Genomic DNA, 20,604 nt, shown 5'->3' on the forward strand with positions numbered 1-20,604 from the left:
GATTCCGGAAAGCGACCATCATCCTGGGAAATTACTGTGTGGATGGGGGATTTGTGGGGTAAAAAATTTCATCATTCGAATCTCGTTTTTTTGGAACTCGAGAAAGATAGCTGAATTATTCAATAGGTTGTATGCCAACATAATTTTCTGATTTAAGGGTTTACGTTCAAAACTAAATGATCTGCGACACCTAAATGGCATTATTTAACTGGATTGAATCTACCGCGGTAGATTTTGTTGAAATAATGAAATAAATCGTTGGCGCTGAATTGTCAAAAACTGACTGAGGTTATGTATGCAAAATCCGATCTATTCATTGTCATCGTTAAAAACATTTCTTGCTCAAATCAAAGAGTGGTTCATGTTTAGACTTTTTATGATCCATAATTTTACAGATTACTTTTTTTGAATATTTTTTTTATAACACTAAGGTCGCTGCTGCTTTTCAAAGTTTATGTCACCCCCACCTTCCTCTTAAAACGATTTTTTTTCTAAAAGCTTCAATGGAAATAGAAGTCAAATCAACTAAAAACAATTAAAGATATATTTTCCTGCGTCATACCATATTAGGCATGTTTCAGCTCACTTAAAAGTTTTTCAATAATCCTCAATACTTCGGATACTCATTTCATCCAAAAATTTTCGTTATAAGTGAAACTAGAAAAAAAAAACATTTCACTTAGGACTATTACAGAAAGCATAACTTTATATTTGATATTTTTTGTCTGCTTATGACCAAATTTGTATTTTTGAAACAAAAAAAATATTGGTTTCTGCTTGATTTTAAACTAGGTATTTGAACAAATTCGGAAATAACAGAAAATACTTTTTTCGACTCAAAAAATTAGTTGTTCTGTTTAACTATCTGTCAAGCATGACCATTATCTCCGCAGTATTTTTTTTAACAATTGATTAATATGTATGTGACCTTAATATGACAACGATGCACTTAACAAAATTTTGATTAACACTTAGTTGATTGCAAATTGATTTTACATTTAAAAATGATGTAATTTTCTGGACTTCTGAAAATCATGTTTTTAGCAAAAATGTAATGAATTATTATCATTATGTGGAAGTTTAAATAATTTAACTAAAATATAAAATAAATCGAAAATATAATACATTGTGTAAAAGTGTGAAAGAGAAAAAAATAGTGTTGAAGCAGTTTTTTTTCTAGGATAAAATTCTACTTAAGAAATTATTTATTATAGAGTAGTTCTCTACAATTAAATTGTAAGATTACCTTTTCAAAACAACCAATGCGCCACGGGTTTCTTATGTACAAAGGACCGTTCGAAAAAGTAAGCGATTTTTTTAAATTTTAGACCAAATTATATTTTATCGAAAAATTGCAAATTTGAGTTGGGACCGAGTTCTTATCCTGCCAAGCATACCAGAATTTAAGATTAAGCTCAATTTGAAAAGGTCTTCAAATCCTGCCCAACATACCAGAATTTTAAAATTAAGCTTAATTTTTGCATTTTGCCCTAAATTTGCAAATTTGTGTTGGGACCGAGTTTTTATCCTGTCAAATATATCAGAATTTCCCCTAGCTACTTTTTAGCATACATTTTCGATTTTTTTTTCTAGAATTTTTGAGTTTAGAATATAATTTTTGAAAGAAAAGCACCTCTAAAAAATGTTTAGAAAAGATCAGAAAATTGTGCAAAAGTTTCAATCTTTAAACATGAAAATCGGACCAATAGTTTCTAGCGAGTTATCGTCAGTTGAAAATTACAGGCTAGATGACACTTAGATAAATTAATTTTCTTTGAATCAAATTCTTTGTGAGACTGTATTTTAGAAACTAATTGCCCTATTTTCAATGTTTCAGATATAAAGTAGTAAGAAATTTTCTCAGAATTTCAATATAGGGTAATTCTCTACCAACTCACACGAAATCGGGAAAAGTTGCCCCGACCCCTCTTCGATTTGTGTGAAACTTTGTCCTTAGAGGTAACTTTTGTCCTTAATCACGAATTCGAGGTCCGTTTTTTTGATATCTTGTGACGGAGGGGCGGTACGACCCCTTCCATTTTTGAACATGCAAAAAAAGAGGTGTTTTTCAATAATTTGCAGTCTGAAACGGTGATGAGATAGAAATTTTGTGTCGAAGGGACTTTTATGTAAAATTAGACGCCCGATTTGATGGCGTACTCAGAATTCCGAAAAAACGTATTTTTCATTGAAAAAAACACAACAAATTTTAAAAATTCTCCCATTTTCCGTTACTCGACTGTAAATTTTTTTGGAACATGTCATTTTATGGTAAATTTAATGTACTTTTCGAATCTACATTGACCAAGAAGGGTCATTTTTTCATTTAGAACAAAATTTTTCATTTTAAAATTTCGTGTTTTTTCCAACTTTGCAGGGTTATTTTTTAGAGTGTAACAATGTTCTACAAAATTGTAGAGCAGACAATTACAAAAATTTTAATATATAGACATAAGGGGTTTGCTTATAAACATCACGAGTTATCGCAATTTTACGAAAAAAAAAGTTTTGAAAAAGTTACTTTTTGCGTTTCTCTTTGTCGTCCGTGTCTGTCGCAGGTGACCATGAACGGCTATGATCAACGACGACCAACAGAGGAGAGTGGGGAGACTTGATCCCACTATTTTTTATCGTACATAACTCTGTCAATTTCTCACCAAAATATGAACGTTTTGCATGAAATGAAAGCTTGAACATTCAACTATGTTTGGCTGATAAAGATATTCAACCAGAAGAACTCTGCACTCATTTCCAAAATGTTGAGGGTATATTGATCCCGCTTTCAACATGTTAAAGAATCTTAAGCAACATGTTTTTTATTCATCCAATCTTTTAATTTTCCATAAATTACAGCAATTCCACATAAAACCTTAACGTTTGTGTTCAAAATAAATCAAGTTTAGTAAGTAAAATATTTAAAAACATAAAGTATGAATTTTGAGACCAAAATTGAGAATGTTTACAAAAGCTGATATTTTTTGTTTACAAAACATTTGTAAAATGGTTCAAACTGCAGAAAGTCATCCTCAACTACACTAAAGAAATCCATGTAAGAAAAATCAAACCAATTAATTAAACTTGAGGTTGATTCCAGTGACTGTAAAAATGCAGGGATCAAGTTGCCCTAAACGCACTTTTTTAAACAATTGATTGTAAAAATAGTATGACGATAAATTTAAAGTCAAATGCGTAAGGGTTTCGCAGTTGATAAGTTTATCAAACAATTCATGTATAAACAATAATTTTTGAATGAATTTTAAATGTTTTCTATACATATCAAAACAAAGAAAAAAGATCTCGAGGAGGTTTTTTTGCAGCACATTTCAGAAAAAAATGTGTGTAACTCGTTTCAAACATTTTTTTTCTTCGTTTTCTACAGTGAGTTTGAGTCAATTTTGCACAATTTTCTAGAACAAAGCAATTTTTTTTACCCACTTGCTGAAGAGATACAGGTTTGAGATCAAGTGTCCCCGTGGATCAAGTCTCCCACTCTCCCCTAACTTTTAAACGATATATTTTTATCAAAAAGTTGTGAAGTACTTTTCGATTGCAAATTCGATTTTGCCTAAAAAAATATTTTCAATCATTTTATTGAGCAGATTTTCGATATTTCACAAAATACACTACTTAAAAAAACATAAATCCAGATTTTGCACCATCACGGGCTAGTCAAGTTTAGTCAAGTTTGAGCAAAATAAAAAAAATAATAATATAAAAATGCGTGGAATCGGCCGATTTTGTACAGAATTGCTCATTTATTATTGAAGTTTAAAGCATTTATAAAATTTAAATTTTTTAGACCATTGGAAGAATGAATTGAAATTTTATGAAATAATAATTTTAATCAATAATTAAAATATTGCATTTTTTACAGTACAATGATAGCTATGCTCATTTTTTAACTGAAAAAAATAATTAACACATTTCAGCTATGTATAAATATTTTTTTTTTGCAAAATGATTGATGATTCAGTAAAAACAAAATTCGATTGATTTTCTCAACGAAAAATTTCTGAAGCATTGTTACTTAACCCCATCGACCCTATTTCGTTCCGGAGTTCCGGATTCCAAACCCCAAATCTGCCACCCCCGTCACCCGCCAGGACGAATGTCCTGTTGGCGATGTAAAACGCATCGCATCCTGGTTTTGTGGAGAGCACACATTCCCACTCTTCATTTTGTCGGTCAACCCAGCCGAACGATGGGTTGAGGACCCACTGTGTGGGAAAACACAAAAGTTTGGCGTTAGGAAAACGAATTTTCCGCCTGAACAAACAAATTCGTTTCTGGTTGCGTTGTTTTTTTGGGGGGAGACGAAGGACGATGCGAGCTTACCAATGTGTGTGTGGCTGCGTGCGAAAATGAGTGCGTTTGTGTGGGTGACCATAATCTGGCTGGCCAGGAACAGAGCTCAGTTTGGTTCATTGTTAGGGTAGGGTGACCCACTGTCAGCCCGGGAGCATGTTGACAGCTCCCATACAAACTGAGCGTACCTCTTTTTGTGGGCCCAGTGGGCCTAAGATGGCGGCCTTTGATATCATCTAGCCAAACATTTGAAAATGGCGAATAGTTTAAATTAACACAGTTTTTGCCTACTTTCGGTTTAAAACGACAAAATAAGCATTCTGGAATCATTTTCTTGAAAAACTTATTTAAAGATACGCCACGTTAAAATATTAGTCTCGAACAGTTGGAGGGAGCGTGCCGCGAAAGCCGTCACGGAAAAAAAGTTTCCCATGCAAATTTTGAGTTGCGTTTTTAATGGGCGGACTCCGACGAGGTCCACATGCCATCTGTCGGTGGATACGCGCAATTCACGAAAACTGTCATGTTAGGGGACGGCTGCCCACTGTTGACCTCCGCGGATGGTCGAATGGCTAACCCCGGATCGTTTAGAGGTTTTGGAAATTTGTTGAAAATGGCACCATTTTCGGGGAAATCGGTCAACTGCAACGTCGCATTCGACGTGTGCGTACGAGTTCGAACTCGCACAAAGTTTATTATGTGACCGCTGCCACGTGGTTCGGGTTTCGCTTTGCCGGGGGCCTGCCACGATCCTGACGGGGCAGCCTATTTATTCAAGCTGATTAAGATTGAAATTGAAGAGGGAGCGGACATTTGAGTGAGCGCATTTTGGGGTCACCATTAGGAGGACACACGTGGACCACACACAGAGTTGCACTGACACCTAATGGCGGTTTTGGTCCTGTGACGGAATGATTGCCAGCCGGCCGTTTGACGAGTGAAAAACCAGATGACCGACCGGACGAACGACGTTTCGTGTGTAGAATGCGCATCTGCAACTGCGAGAGGGATGATTCTAATTGGTTTTTGTGGAAAGTTTAATGGACGTCGGGATCGTCGTTTTGGTGGAAAACATTCGGACCAAATCGGGGCCCCAAAATTAGACAGGCAGCAGTTGTTGTGGCTTTTGCTAATGGAACATTAAGCTGGGAAATACAAATGAGGTTGATGAAGTTGAGGTTTGCACGTGCGAGAAGGGAACGTTTTTCATTAGAAAGGTTTATGAGGTTTCTCCTCAAGTTTATGATTTTTCTAAACAAAAAATTCTAAAGAAAAAAACATTTAATAAAAACTCACCCTTCGCGACCAGATGATCTTGGGCGGCGGGTTGCCCGACCCCTGGCACTCCAACCGAATTGGGGCACCCTTGTGCACGTCCAGCTTGTTCTGCGGCGACACAAAGTCGATCTTCGGTGGCACCAGCACCTCCAGCGTGTGCACGATCTCCTTCGGTTCCATCGAGCCGATCTGGCAGATGTAGTCGCCGGCGTCCGTGACCCGCACGTCCGAGATCTCCAGGTTGTACCCGGTGGACAGGGCTCCGTGCTGGTCGGCCGTACCCTGGATCGGCATCAGCCGTATCCGCGGGTTGACGGTCACCTTGACTCCGCCCGCCGTCAGCACGGCAATGTCCCGCTTCCACGCGAGCACGTAGTGGCTGGAGTTTTCTAGAAGAAAGCAGAGAAGAGGTTTTAGTATGGGAGGGGTGAGCGAAACCCAGTCTGGGAATGCCCGGGTCCGGACTGATTTATTGCTCGGACAGATTGTCGTCTTTCATGTCTGATGGCGATAACGAGGGCCCGGGAGTCTGAAAGCAAATTCGGCAGGATTTAGCTGCTGGGAAATTTTCTGGGAATTCAAGATTTTTTTTTTTTATTAAATTAGAAAGATATTTATCATAAACACTCAAACGCTCGGGTAGTCATTTGACCCCTATTTTTTTTCTTAGAAATCCCATAACTTTTGATAGAATTGACCAATTTGGATGCTTTCGGTTGCAAAAGATCCAGATTTGTCTATATTTTGAACTGCCAGATGGGGGACAAATGTGGTCCATTTACCGGAGATATTCCGGATTCTGTTGGGTACCTCGGCCCTCCTATATTGGTATTTGGCCAATATAATAAAAACTTTCAACAGAAAATTTCGGAAATGATGCAAAACTACAAGGCATCATCCTAATACATCATCCTGCAAAAATAATTGACATGGTTAAGTCCTACGGGGCAGCGGAGCCGGTTCCAGTTGGGCAACAATTGACATCAGCTCAGTGAACCGTTTCTGGATAGAACCTGTTCCGGTGCCCGAAGGTCTTCAGCATGTCATGTATCTATGCAGGATGATGTTTTAGGATGATTCCTTGAAGTTTTGCATCATTTCCGATTTTATTCTTTTGAAAAGTTTTTATTATATTAGCCAAATATCCATTTAGGAGGGCCGAGGTACCCCAACAGAATCCGGAATATCTCCGGTAAAAATGGACCACATTTGTCCTCCGTCTGACAGTTGAAAATATAGACAAATCTATAGTTTTTATTTTTCATTTTGCTTCCAAATAAGTTTATGTTTTGAATCGACCAATTTGATAAATTGTATTCACAATGTGCAAACTTTAAAGCAACTTTTTAAAAAATGGTAAAATTTTCATACAAATCAATCAATTCACTAAGTTTTTTTTCCAAGGATCTTTATTTTTAAATTTAGACATTTTGTAATGCAAAGTTAATATAATCCCAAAAATCTGTATCAAAATCTTAACCATATTTTTTCATCTTTACATAAACTGATTTACAACAATTGATTTGTATTCACAATGTGCAAACTTTAAAGCAACTTTTTAAAAAATGGTAAAATTTTCATACAAATCAATCAATTCACTAAGTTTTTTTTTCCAAGGATCTTTATTTTTAAATTTAGACATTTTGTAATGCAAAGTTAATATAATCCCAAAAATCTGTATCAAAATCTTAACCATATTTTTTCATCTTTACAAAAACTTCATAAAAATCTTTTGATTTTTTTACAGTCATCATTTTACAATCATCATCTGGGGATATTCGGAACTGCTGTTGAAGCTGATTTGCAAAATATTACCATTTATTTTGTCAGATACAGAACAGCAAATGTAGTATATTGATTTCTGAATTTTATGCTTCTAATATTTGAAAGTTTAAAACTGATGTTCTGATTCAGCCCTTTTGATGGTATTATCTTATATTTGAAAGTTTGTTCAATGTTAGGTAAAATAATCATAAAAAAAAGAAAAACGCCAATTCTTTGCTACTGACCATCAACATTCAGATAATTGATATATCACAAAAGAAATGAACTGTTGACCCTCTACAACCCAACCCCACCTCTAAAAGGGCTCCGATTTAAAAAATCGCAAAAAAAACATTTTTTCAACAGATTTTTGGAATTTAAAAAGCATTAAAAACAAGAACTTTTCAAATTTTATAAAAAATTGGGTTGGAAATCTGACTTGTTTGATAGGATTTTGCCAATGTTAAAAAAATTAAGGGGTGCCCGTGTTTTTAAATTTCCTATATTTTAAGTAAAAAAAGTATGCAGTTTTTTTTGTAGTTGTTGTTGTTGTTGTTGTTGATTTTATTGGGGGAACTTTAACCCTATGGGTCATTCGCACCCGTTGGTAAAAAATTAAATAAAATTTGTTATTCTAGGCCTAAAAACACGATTGTGTTTTGTGGTGATGCTCGGTCCGTTGTGCTCGATGTCCGTATTGATCTCCGTAGAAGTTGCCGATTGAGGTAATCGCCGCTTGTTGTCGTAGCGTTTTTTTTTGTAGTACCCTAGACTATGCCTCTACGCATTTTTTCCACAATTTAAATGATAATGGTGCCATCCTAGAGTAAAATATGTGAAAAACGAGCAAAAAATTGAAAAAATGACCGTAAAAACCTGAAAAAAAATTAAAGACAAAATATAATGTTAGGAGGTAGTTGAAAAGGCCAAATACTACAAAAAAAAAAACAAAGATAAACTAAACACAATTTATGCAAATTAAAATACTAAAAATAGTACAAGAAAAACATAAATCAAGAGAAGTAAAGATTTTCGTAGAACAAAAGTTGCTAAAATTGACCTCCTGAATACGGGAAGGATAAAAATGTTCAAACAATGTGGGCAGTAGAGGGTTAAGTTCAAATCTTGATTAAATCTTCAAACAATAAAAAAATATGGTCCATCTGGAAATGTGAACAGATATTTCTTTTAAAAAATGGTAATTATACCTCAAATGTGTGCAAATTAAACTGTTTTTTTCGTAACAACCATTAACAAATACCGATGAATCTCAAAGATAATATTTTTCTAATATTTTTTTTTAAATCTAGGGTGATATTTTTTTTAATTCATGAGTTTTTTTGTTGATTTTTTTGTAGAATATTTAATAACAATATTATTTTTACCCTTTCAAGTAATGTAGAAATTGTATTTTTTGCCCGAGTTTAATAAAAAAAATCAATATTCAATGAAATTTTATGTAATATTACACGCAGAAATATGTAAATACTGTTCATTCGGCGTGTAATATAAAATTACTTTTTCAAAAAATTGTTGTTTGTTTTTATATTAATGTGTTTTTGGCAATACCCCTAAAAATAAATAATAGTTTTTTAAGCAATTAGTATATAAATGGCAGTGCGTGGCCGAATGGTTACGCTGTCCGCTTTGTAAGCGGATGATTCTGGGTTCGATTCCCATCTGCTGCAACCTTCCATCGGATGAGGTAGTAAAATGTCGGTCCCGGCCTTGGTTGTTATGCCGTTAAGTCATTCCAGGCGAAGGAGTCGTCTCCATGCCATACTAGTACAAACAACACACCAAACCAAACCTACTCCGGTGGAATCGCTGGCGGCGGTTGGACTCGCAATCCAAAGGTCGTCAGTTCAAACACTGGGGTGGAAGGTTCCTTGGAGTAAAAAGAGGTTTGGGTGCTCTCCCCATTCAAGCCTTCGGACTCCTAAGTTCGAGCAGAAACTTGCAATAGAGACCACAAAAGACCCGGGGGTCGTTAATGTGGATGGTTTGATTGATTTTGATTTTTGTATATAAATGTTCGAAAATCTGTATTTATCTTTTGAGAGAATTTTCAGACCGATTTGGTGTCTCTGGCAAAGTTGTAGGTGTCTCTTAGGCAATCTGATTGGAAATCTTCAAAAGATTCCGAAAAAAATATTTTCAGGCATGGACAGTCATGGACACTATTTACAAAAAAATGATAAACTGGAAGTTTTCAGTAAAGTTAAAATTTAATTGGCTTTATCTTAAATACGGAGTACAAAAAATCTGTAAAGATTTTTTTGATTGCAATTTTTTACATTATAAACTGAAGTCAAAAAAAATCGTGAGTAGAATTTCTACGCCTCAAAAAAAAAATAAAAAAATCTATACTTTTCTAAGCTTTCCTTTGTATTGGTGAACCAATGACATAAAATGGCTTTTTTGGTCATAGGGAAGGTTCCCAAAAAGTTTGAGCCAATTTAAATAAATATTTCCGGTTTTGATGGAGAATTGTTCAAGTAAGAATTATAAAATTACGAAAAATTTAAAACTACAGTACAAAAATATTTTGCATTTATTAATCTAATGATTTTTTTTCCTGAATATGCTAAAGGTTAAAAAGTTACATTTTCCAGAGATCTGCTGCCACCCTGGTCTCGTGGTCGCTCGTAATCTTGAACTATCAACGCTTGGCTAAGCTCGAGTTTCTCGTTTTCCCCAGTTTGACTGAACCACCCGGGCTAGTGCTTTTGGGTGGAAGGATTTTCCAAAAAGGTCATCCGAAACCATTCGGAAATGCACGGATTTCAAGTTGGGAAATTTTATTTGATGATTTTTTCTTGAAAATATATTGAAAGATGTTAAATTTTGAGGATATTTCACGAATTTCAACTTTGTTGGAATTGCAAGAAAAGAGATTTCTCGCCGTGCACCCCAGGGTCAAATGTCACCGAAATTTCGTCCTAGGCTCGTCTTTCTGTCCGGTTAGTGTCGGCTGAAGATGCCGGGGCATAATTTCTATTACCTGTCTCATTAATTTTGCACGGCAGCACCACCCTCGAGCCGATGGCTATGCTGTACTTTTGGCCCAGCGTCAGGAATCCGGGCGAGTATTTGTCTTCCTCCAAGTAATTGCTGTCCGTGTAGCGTGCCGCGGAGGGGGTCGTTCCTGTAACGGGGGAAAGCGAGGAAGAGAAAGTAATTTAGTGACAAGTACAGAAAATTAAGGGTGATAATGAAAATTTTCGGGTTTTGGCGAGAGACGTTGAGTGATGGGATTGCGTTATGCTAAGAATGGGATAAATTACATAAATAGTAATTGCGGAATATCTATCAAATATCGTATACTCTTTGATATTGTTTTGAAAGTTCAGAATAGATTTTCTTCATTATGTTTCACCACGGTTCATATTTGTTGTTGAGAAATATTGGCCAATGAAAAATCAAACTTTAGAGTTGTTTTCATCACTGAAAAATTTTAATCAAAAAAAAAAAAAAAAAAAGATTTCAAGAACAAAAAATCTTCAAAGTTTTTCCAATTGACGAAATTCCCAAAAGTGCGTCTAACTCAAAGTTTTATTCCGGTCTGCGTGGCAGGTTCGCCTGCTGCAATCGAGAACCTTTCTTATGCTTTTCCGGCCACTCCAGTGTGAAATAGGAACGCGTTGGCCAAACGAACCAACGCCGGCATCGGAATGTGGGCTGAATAAACTTCGACAGCCTTTGATGGTTGTTCAGAAGCATTTTTTCACCTTCTGTTCACCAAGCTTCCACAGTATTGCGTCGAGCTTTTGTTGTCTGGTTCTCGAGCGAGGGGTTGAAAGAACCGCTCTCAAGAGCAAAGCTCAATGGAATTTGATTTCCTTTCTTCAATTCGATCCATGAGGTCGGGGGGATTGCATCAGATTCATTGTAACGTGCCGCATGGTGTGCTGAGACAAAATGTGCTTTCTCGTTTGAATGTGAGGAAACTATTTCTTGCTCGCATTGCGTTACAAATTGGAATGCAAGTCGAATGATTTTGATTGGAGGTGGAATTTATTCAAATTGGAGAAACAGTTGGAAGAGAAATCAAAGATGTCGATTAGCGTGGCTCACGGATATATGAAAAAGACAAAAGTGTTCAATTTCGAACGCCTCGACCGAAATTTTGTAGCATTATAACCGCAGAAGCTAGCCTGAAATTTTGAGCGCATTTTGTTAATGTTTAGTTGTTCCACTCTTAATCTGAAGTTATAAAGAAATTTCAATAAATTTAATTTATTTATTTTCAACTTTTTAACTCTTCTTCGAGAAAGTTTTCCTATGCCGTATGATTTTTTCAGAATAGAGGTTTTCATAGATCTGGGAACAACTTTGTAGAACATCGCAAAGCGCTAGGAATTAATCCCGGAAAGATACAGACAAATTTTTAGAGAACGTTGAATTTTGTTTCCGTACTCCAAAAAATATCCTGTATCTTTTCGGGATCAATTACTAGCGCTTTGCGATGTTCTACAAAGTTGTTCCCCGGATCAAAAACTATAAGAAACCTGAGAATAGGAAATTTTGATTGGGTTTTGGGAAACTTTCTCTATGAAGAGGTTAAAAGTGAAAATTTCCCATAGTAAATTTTTAGAAGTTCCATACTAACTTCAGGTCAATGGTGGAAGTACTAAACCTTAACCAAATACGCTCAAAATTTCAGGTTATGTTCTGAGGCCATATTGCTACAAAATTCCGGTCGAGGCGTTCGAAATTGAACACTTTTGTCTTTTTCATATATCCGTGAGCCACGCTAATGTCGATACATTGCGAACGCAAATAATTGCTTGAATTGATCAATCAACTGCTGCATTCATACTGAAATAATTTAATTTGTTGGATAGGTTGAAAAGTAGAAATAGTTCGGACACAAAACAGGACGGATGGTTTCAGGAGTTCAATTAAAGTAAGACCTATTGATTGTTTTTTTGACACGCATTTTACTTGGTTAAATTCATTTTTTTATCTAATTTATAAAATTTTTAAGGCTCTATGCCTAATAGTAACACAGCTTGTAATAAAGAGGAAATTTAACAAGAATTGTTTTTTTGACGCTTTTTATACGCTGATTTATTACATTAACTTTTTTCTAAAATGCAAATCAAAAACAAAATTTGGCATCGATTTTTTTTATCAAATTTTGTTATTATTGATCTATTAATTAACAAAATGTGTTATATTGCTAAGTTTATATTAAGCTACAAAAAAGTAAAAAATATTATATTAGAATTGATGAAAAAAAAAAAACACACATCATGGTCCAATCTTCTTTGCTACACCTCATCTACCAACTAAAACACCATCCATCAGCAAGGTTAGTGTTCTTCAAAAGCTCACAGAGGACAGCTCATTTTCCGCTACTTTGTGGAAAACCCCCAGGTCCACACCGCCAGAAGATGAAAGCCAACTTTACGTCCGAAACGTGAGCTCACACGCGTGTGTGTCCCTTTTTCCTTCCTTCTGGTACATGTATCTTGATTTCGTTTTCCACGTGGTTACTTCGGAGAAGAAAAAATCACGCCCGTCATGTTTTCCATATCAAGCTCAAAAAACGACAAACTCAGCACAAGAAAGAAAAAAAAGTCCGGCTGAGAAACTGAAAAACGTGGAGAAAAACTGGGTATGAAAAACCGTAAAACGAGAGCCAATTTTATTTGCATACAAAGTAGTTTTCCGCCAGGTAGTAAAGGGAGATCCACGTGTTCGCGGATACGACGTGGTGGCCATCGGTGACATTTTAAAACCGTACACCATCTTTTCTGGCGGTGGATGTACAAGGTGTCACCGAAAAGGGGTCGATTCACAGATGGAAACTTGTTCCAAGGCTGACCCGAGTCTTAGCGTGTTTTGAATGGTGACACAAACTGAAGTTTTGTTTTAAAGAACACAATTTGTTATTTTCAATTAAATGTTACACACAAACTTGACAATTGAATGATAAATTGAATAAACTTTTATGGGTGGCCCAAGACAACAAGTGTTGTGAATGGTAACACACTTTGTTAAAGTGGAGTTCAGAGTCTACGAGTAAAATGTATACTAACACAATTTGTTAAATAAAGATTTTTATTGTTAAGAACATAATATGCTATTTAGGAAAAGCCGCAACGTAAAGTTTTAACAGTTGAATGAAAATTTGCATAAACTATTGTCAGTTATAAACGCATATTTTGATTCTACACTTATAACAAAACTTGTTAGTTGAAATCAAGCATGAGAATCCAACATTGAAACATTATTCGACTCGGGCAGTGCGAGACATTCTCTCAAACTTGCGTTAAAAAACATCTCGAGGACACATTCACCAAAGAAAGGTGAGAGGGTCCCATTTGTTACCCAAAAGCCCTACACACAAAAAAGCTCAACCAGGTAAGTGCGAAGGTAAAATCGCACGCACGCCAAAACGGGCATTAAATCACGTGCCGAAACGAGATTCGCCGCATTTTTTGTTGCGTGCTTTCGGCGTTGCTGGGAAAAAGAACGAGGCACGAAATACAGCACACAAAACTTGAAAGGACCGTCGGGAAAAGAATTGGACGGGGTTGGGGAAGGAAACTTTACGCATAAAAAATTGCACTTTAGTGAAGGATTTCCTTTTTTTGTGGGGGAAACTGGGGCAATACTAGTGTGGCAACATGTTTAAGGTTGATTTATAATTGTAGAAGACAGTTGATAGAGAAAAAATGCTCTGGAATTGGTTTTCAAACAATCTAGGAGCATAACTCATTAAGCGATTGGGAGCATTTTAAACTCAGTTTCATTCTTGAATAATCTTAAAAGAAACTAGTGAGACAAGCGAGACAGGTAAGAAAAATGGGACACATCAGAACAAACGAGACAAATGAGACAATTGATACAAATGAAACTAATGAAACAAATGAGACAAATGAGACAAGTGCGACAAATGATACAAATCAGGCAAATGAGACAAATGAGGCAAATGAGAAAAGTGAGACAAATGAGACAAATGATACAAATCAGGAAAATAAGACAAATAAAGTAGATGAGACAAATGAGACAAATGAGACAAATGAGACAAATGAGACAAATGAGGCAAACGAGACAAATGAGACAAATGAGACAAATGAGACAAATGAGACAAATGAGACAAATGAGACAAATGAGACAAATGAGACAAATGAGACAAATGAGACAAATGAGACAAATGAGACAAATGAGACAAATGAGACAAATGAGACAAATGAGACAAATGAGACAAATGAGACAAATGAGACAAATGAGGCAAATGAGACAAATGAGATAAATGAGACAAATGAGACAAATGAGACAAATGAGACAAATGAGACAAATGAGACAAATGAGACAAATGAGACAAATGAGACAAATGAGACAAACGAGACAAATGTTCAAATACGACAAATAAGACAAATAAGACAAATGGCACAAATGAGACAAATGAGACAAACGTTTGAAATGAGACAAATTAGACAAATGAGAAAATTGAGACAAATGAGACTTTTGAGACATTCACATTCTGAAAATCAGATAAATGGGTCAAATGAGACAAACGAGTCAAATGAAACTCTCAACAAAAAAGAAGATTACTTTACCCTCGATAAAACGATAAACGAGTGTCCCTCCCTTACAAAAACTGGCTCTTAATGAAATCTTCAACATTTTTTCTCGCAACAATGTCCTCCAAATGTCCTTCCCGGCTTTCTTTCTTCGGCAAACTTTTACAACCGCAGGGGGCTTTAATCAGACAACGCCCGGAGTTTAAATGGGATAAATTTCGTTATTTTTAATGCCACTTTACGACCTGTATTGAAGATTATCATCCCGTGCGCCCCCCGGCACCAACTGTCATCCCTCGGCGGGTCTCCGTGTATGCAAATCGAATCGTAATGTTCATCTTCAGAAAGCAGCGAGCCCACCGCGTTGTCGCATTGTCATCACCCCGGAAGTAAGGAGTGGGCGTCCTCCCACTCGAAGCAGCAGCTATGAAAATTTTAATGCACCCCTCGGAACCACAACCGCGCCGGACGTCAGGCGTCGTCATGTCCCACGGTCGATCGGTCGGGGTCCAGCGTCGGGGTTTGTGGGGTCGTTTTGGTTGTCGTCAGCCCGTACACGCGGCCGAAGACTGTGTGTTTATACACAAGTATTATCCGTATAAACTTCCAAGTATACGTAATAGAATTTAAATTCATAAGCCCCTCGTTTGCATCTGGGGGTGCGGCGCTATCGGGACGGCCGGGTGGGACAGAGCTTTCAGAGGGGGGTCCGTCCGAAGTTTTGTTCTGGAACAGGGGTGAAGCTGTGGTACTGAAGGAGATGATTTCCAAAGAAATTTCAACATTTTTTTCAGTTAGAAACTGAGACAGGCAGGACAACTGAGACAGTTGAGATAATTGAATTGATTTTCTTCAGCATTTAAAGAATCCTGTAAATGAGACATAGAGGCAAATGAGACAAGTGAGTCAAATGAGACAAATAAGACAAATGAGATAAATGAGACAAATGAGACAAATAAGAAAAATAAGACAAATGAGATAAATGAGACAATTGAGACAAATGAGATAAATGAGACAAATAAGACAAATGAGACAAATAAGACAAACAAGACAAATAAGACAAGTGAGACAAATGAGACAAATGAAACAAATGAGACAAATGAGACTAATGAGACAAATAAGTCATATAAGACAAATGAGGCAAATGAGACAAATGAGACAAATGGGACAAATGAGACAAATGAGACAAATGAGACAAATGAGACAAATGAGACAAATGAGACAAATGAGACAAATGAGATAAATGAGACAAATGAGACAATTGATGCAAATGAGGCATATGAGACATCATAATTTTAAATGCTTGCTAACCTGTGGGAAAACAAAGATTTTTAGCAAATTTAGCTTTTTAGCAAATTTTAGGCTTTTTGTTTAATTTAAGATGTGATTTATTTAAAGAATTGCGCTAATGTTCAATTGAGATTCAGATTAGAAAAAAATCAATCTTCCAACGCACCCTGTCCCTAATGATTCCAAATTCGTCCCCGCGCCATTTTCGGCAAAACAAATGTCTTTTCCCTTGGATCGTAAAAATAAGATGTAAATGTGGCATCTCTTTATAACAAGATTTCCTGGTGTGGAACTCCGCTACATCCCCCCCCATCAACGGTAAATTTCCTTACGACGGCGAACTTTTACGGCCAAAATCAACGCGAGCGCGCGCCATCTCGCGGCAACCGATGCGCTGCTGGTTGCCTACTTTAGGGATCCTAATATGTCGCGCCCCTTGCAAGCATGCGGCGGCGGATTAATGGTTTGAATCTTCGTCAGGCACACGCTCGAGGACTCGTTAAAATGTTAAATGACCTTAAGAAAGCTGGATGGGTGCCCTGGTGGGACAGTCGTCGAGGAGAAGAGGAATTTATGTTGTTTTTTTATATGTCATTAGGAGACGATTAATGTCTTTTTCAATTACAAATTATAGGCTTTTGCTGGCTTCATGGAGGGAAAGCCGAGCAGTTTACTGGTTTGTAGGGTAGTTGTTCCTGGTTTTGACGAATCATTTTTCTGTTTTGAGTTTTCGGTTGAGACTAATGAGACATTTGAGACAAATAAAACTCTTGAGAGAAATGAGACATTTGAGACAAGTGAGACATTTGAGAAAAATGAGACAATTGAGAAAAATAAGACAATTGAGGCATTTGAGACAAATGAGACATTTAAGAAAAATGAGACAGTTTAGACAAATGAGACATTTGAGACACATGAGACAATTCCACGATAGCTTTACGTCAAATATTGCCGCTCCTACCCTACCACGTGTCCTTTGTTGACACAGAGGAATGTGTCCTTTTGTTGTGGACTTCCTTTTTTGCAACATTCTGGCTGCTGCTGTCTCACTTTTAGGTTAAGTTATCCCGGGACAATTTCGCTAGCGCTCAAGTGACCCAACACTATCCATTTCTTCACTTTTCAACAAAGCAACGCTGGGGAGCGTCGTTTTAGCTCGTTGCTTTTTTCTCTCTGGAGCAGATTTAATCGAAAGCCTATTTGGTGAAAAGATTTATTACCGGCCGCCCGAAGAATGGGGCCATTTTTATTGAATTTCCTTCGCGCGATGATCGTGAGCAGTTGTTTGCTACTTTCGTTTTTTTTTTTGTGCTCAGTTTGTTCGTTAGTCCTGATGTTTTCCAAAAGGACCTCGCCACGTTGTCTGGAGGCCTTCGAAAAGTGAGAGTTATGGCAGATTATGATGAGGCCTACAACAACAGCAGTTGATAGTCTCTGCCGCAGAGCGCGAGCTTTGTTGCTTGTTTATGTTGGATGATGTATGTTTTTGCCCTTAAGCTGCCTCCTCAAAAAGGATGGTCGAGTCGAGTGTGTGTCCTCGGAAGTTTGTTGGAAACGAGGAAGTTATAGTCCTTTGAGGGATTAATCGTTTGTTGTGGCGTAATGGGTTCCAGGATGTTAGTTGTTGATTTCTTGGCTTGAAAAATTATGTTTTTAAGTCCTACAAACGATATTTGCTTTATTATATTTTAAATATATTTTCATTATTTGAAATAAGCTCCGATCTTTCTGATCATATTTCATAAGAGCAATGGGAGAATTTGAAAATAGGGTAGCAAACTGTACATTAATTTCATATTTTTTCCAACATTTAAACGAATTAGTTAAAACTTTTTTGTGATTTTTAGACCTAGAAACATAATTTTAATTTTTAATCAAAACAGACTTTCTATCAGCATTGAGATCAACTGAACAATTGCACCAATGCACGCATCGAGAATGTGAAAAATCTAATTACTGTAAAAACATCCAATTAATCAAGATTCGATCTAAATTCAAATAAAAAGGCCAACATACCTCAATATTTCCACAGCATAAAACCATCACCTGGCCACGCTGCGTTCCAACATAAATCAGCACCCCTCTTTGTACTTCCCCCTGGGGTCAGTCAGCACAGACTTTTCAACGCAGCAATTATAATTATTCAAGCAAACAAAGTGAAAATAATAGATTGAACGCAATTAAATTATTCATATCGGGCAAATTCCACGCATTAAATCGTCCATCAGCGGCCTTGCTCGACGACAGAACGCTCGCAAATGATGTTTGTTTTAACAACTCTATCGACAGTTCCCCCACGCGTTACACAATTTATCATTTATGATTTGTCCAGCTGGCGGATATTTACCGGCCTGGGCCCCACCCCCGAACTTGGCCGCATTGTTCCGCTATAATGCCGCGCCAATTGAGAACCAATTAGGGGCGTTCAACAAAAAAGAAAAGCTCACGTGCAGCGAATTCAATGTGCGTCCACGTGTCCATCCTCGCGTCGGTTATTAACCCCACGGGATAGATTTCGGGCGCTGACCACATGGTGTCGCTTCCATCGCGAGCGAGCGAGCTGTCAACGTGGACACGACCAATAACAGACCGACGAGCATGGCCACGGGGGTGTTGGCCAGTTCACACGTTATTCCGCACGGATGCGGACATGTGGGTGGGGTGGTTCCGGAGTCAATAAGGGAACACACCCCCCCCCCCCACCGCCGGTGAACAAATGACTCGGTTATTAAAATAATAATCGTAATTGACTGGCATTATTGCGACGAGCCCATTCTGGGTTTTTTGCGAGGTCTATTGTGATGATCGTTGAGGCTATTTAAGGCAAAAAGTGAGTTGTGACAAACGAGACTGTTGGTAGACACGAAGATTGATCAATTTGACAGTATGAATTAGCAATCGCTAACGAACTACGGTCAACAGAATACAATTAAACATATTTAATGCAAAGCGCGAATGCGTCCCCATACGACTTGGCGACTTAAAAACGCCTTTTGTTGATTTTAACCATAGCAGAATCAGCACATTTCTATCCAAAACACTTTTGTCGAGTAACTGGAAACTCAAACAAACGCTGAACAAACAATCCTAATGGTTCCTCACCAAATTACAGACAACAAACAACTCATCGTGTACCATCAGGAAGCCCTACCTATTCCAACACATGCAGGCCTAACATCCAATATTTGCCGAATCATACCTTCTGCAACATCATTCTGTTCCCCGCCATTCATCATCTGTCACATAATGTCCGTCCACCCTTCCCACTTCTGTCTTCCCTCTCCCGTGACGCAAACCCCTCAATCAAAACCCAACCTAAAACGAGTTCTTTCATCCTGTGTCCGCCGGCGCCGCCAACTGCACCTCAAATCCGATTGCACCGGTTTTTATTGACACTAATGATAATCATTAAAAATTTAATCCGCTTTGCCGTCTGGCAATAGACCAGCGAGCCAGCTGTCATCCTGGCTGGTGCCGGTCCGTGTAAAGTATTTATGACACTCGAGGATGTAAATTTGAACGACGAGGGACCCCGGAAGCGCGATTCACGCGACAAAGGGGATTAGAAGCGATTAGCAAACGCACCGGCTTTTTTGTTCTGAAGGACCGCTTCAGAATCCGGGCAACCGTGGCACATGGTCCTGGACGAGAGATGGTGAGAGAACTTAAAAATCGAGTTATGGTGGCCGAACCGGCAAAGGCGCGGTTCGATAAGCCAAAGGTCTTGGGCAGACATGCATCGGCACTATGAGCTCTTTTTAACGGCACTCAGCTTGTTATAGATGGCATTTTCGTTTAAAGCAATGTTATGCTTGTTGCTAGGTGAAAATCTCTTGATTTTGGCTTGAATAATGTGTAGAAAACATTGGTTCATTGGAAAACCCGATTTTAGCTATATGTTCATGTAAATGTTCTATTAAGCTCTCAAGAAGAACTTCTTAAAAGCTCTTTGAGTGCAATTAAGAGTTCTTAACCTATATCTCGGTTGGGTTTCAAAATAATCTCTCAGGGTCTTCGGGAGCCTAAAAGACAAGCGTAATTAGCGTATTCTAATCACTGGCACAACATGCTGGGTATCTTCTACGTGAAATGCCAAACAAGTTCTTCTAAAAGAGGAGTTAGAGCGGATGCATGTCTGGTCTTGGGTTCGAATTTCGATAGTGATACTTTAAGTTTTGAAGGGTGAACTTTTTGGAAAATGAACCCCATGAGGATAATACTCTCGGTCATTTCGGGAGTTATCCTTCACAGTACCTCTGATGTCCAGTTATGTGTGTTATAGTTGATTTTATCCAGTCTTGAATTGCCTTGAAGCAAATTAATAGAAAATTCTCAGATCTCAGATACCTACAAGGGCCAAACATTGAATATTACGCCCATTTAAAATGCTAGTCTTGATTTAAATTTTTTTTTTAATATTTTTTTCGAA

At 37.4% G+C, this 20,604-nt stretch overlaps 1 protein-coding gene across 1 annotated transcript in view; it reads right to left on the minus strand.

The window, feature by feature from the left end:
- Nucleotides 1-20,604, minus strand: part of LOC6046487 (opioid-binding protein/cell adhesion molecule) — a 206,410-nt gene that overhangs the window by 21,085 nt on the left and 164,721 nt on the right. Inside the window, exons 2-3 of the mRNA XM_038252908.1 lie at nt 10,352-10,495; nt 5,602-5,972 (exon numbers count right to left, since the gene is read on the minus strand). Of these exons, the coding sequence (XP_038108836.1) occupies nt 5,602-5,972; nt 10,352-10,495 (515 nt within the window). The remainder of the gene's footprint in view (nt 1-5,601; nt 5,973-10,351; nt 10,496-20,604) is intronic.

Source organism: Culex quinquefasciatus, chromosome 2 (genome assembly GCF_015732765.1).
Source record: "Culex quinquefasciatus strain JHB chromosome 2, VPISU_Cqui_1.0_pri_paternal, whole genome shotgun sequence".
NCBI classification, from domain to species: domain Eukaryota; kingdom Metazoa; phylum Arthropoda; class Insecta; order Diptera; family Culicidae; genus Culex; species Culex quinquefasciatus.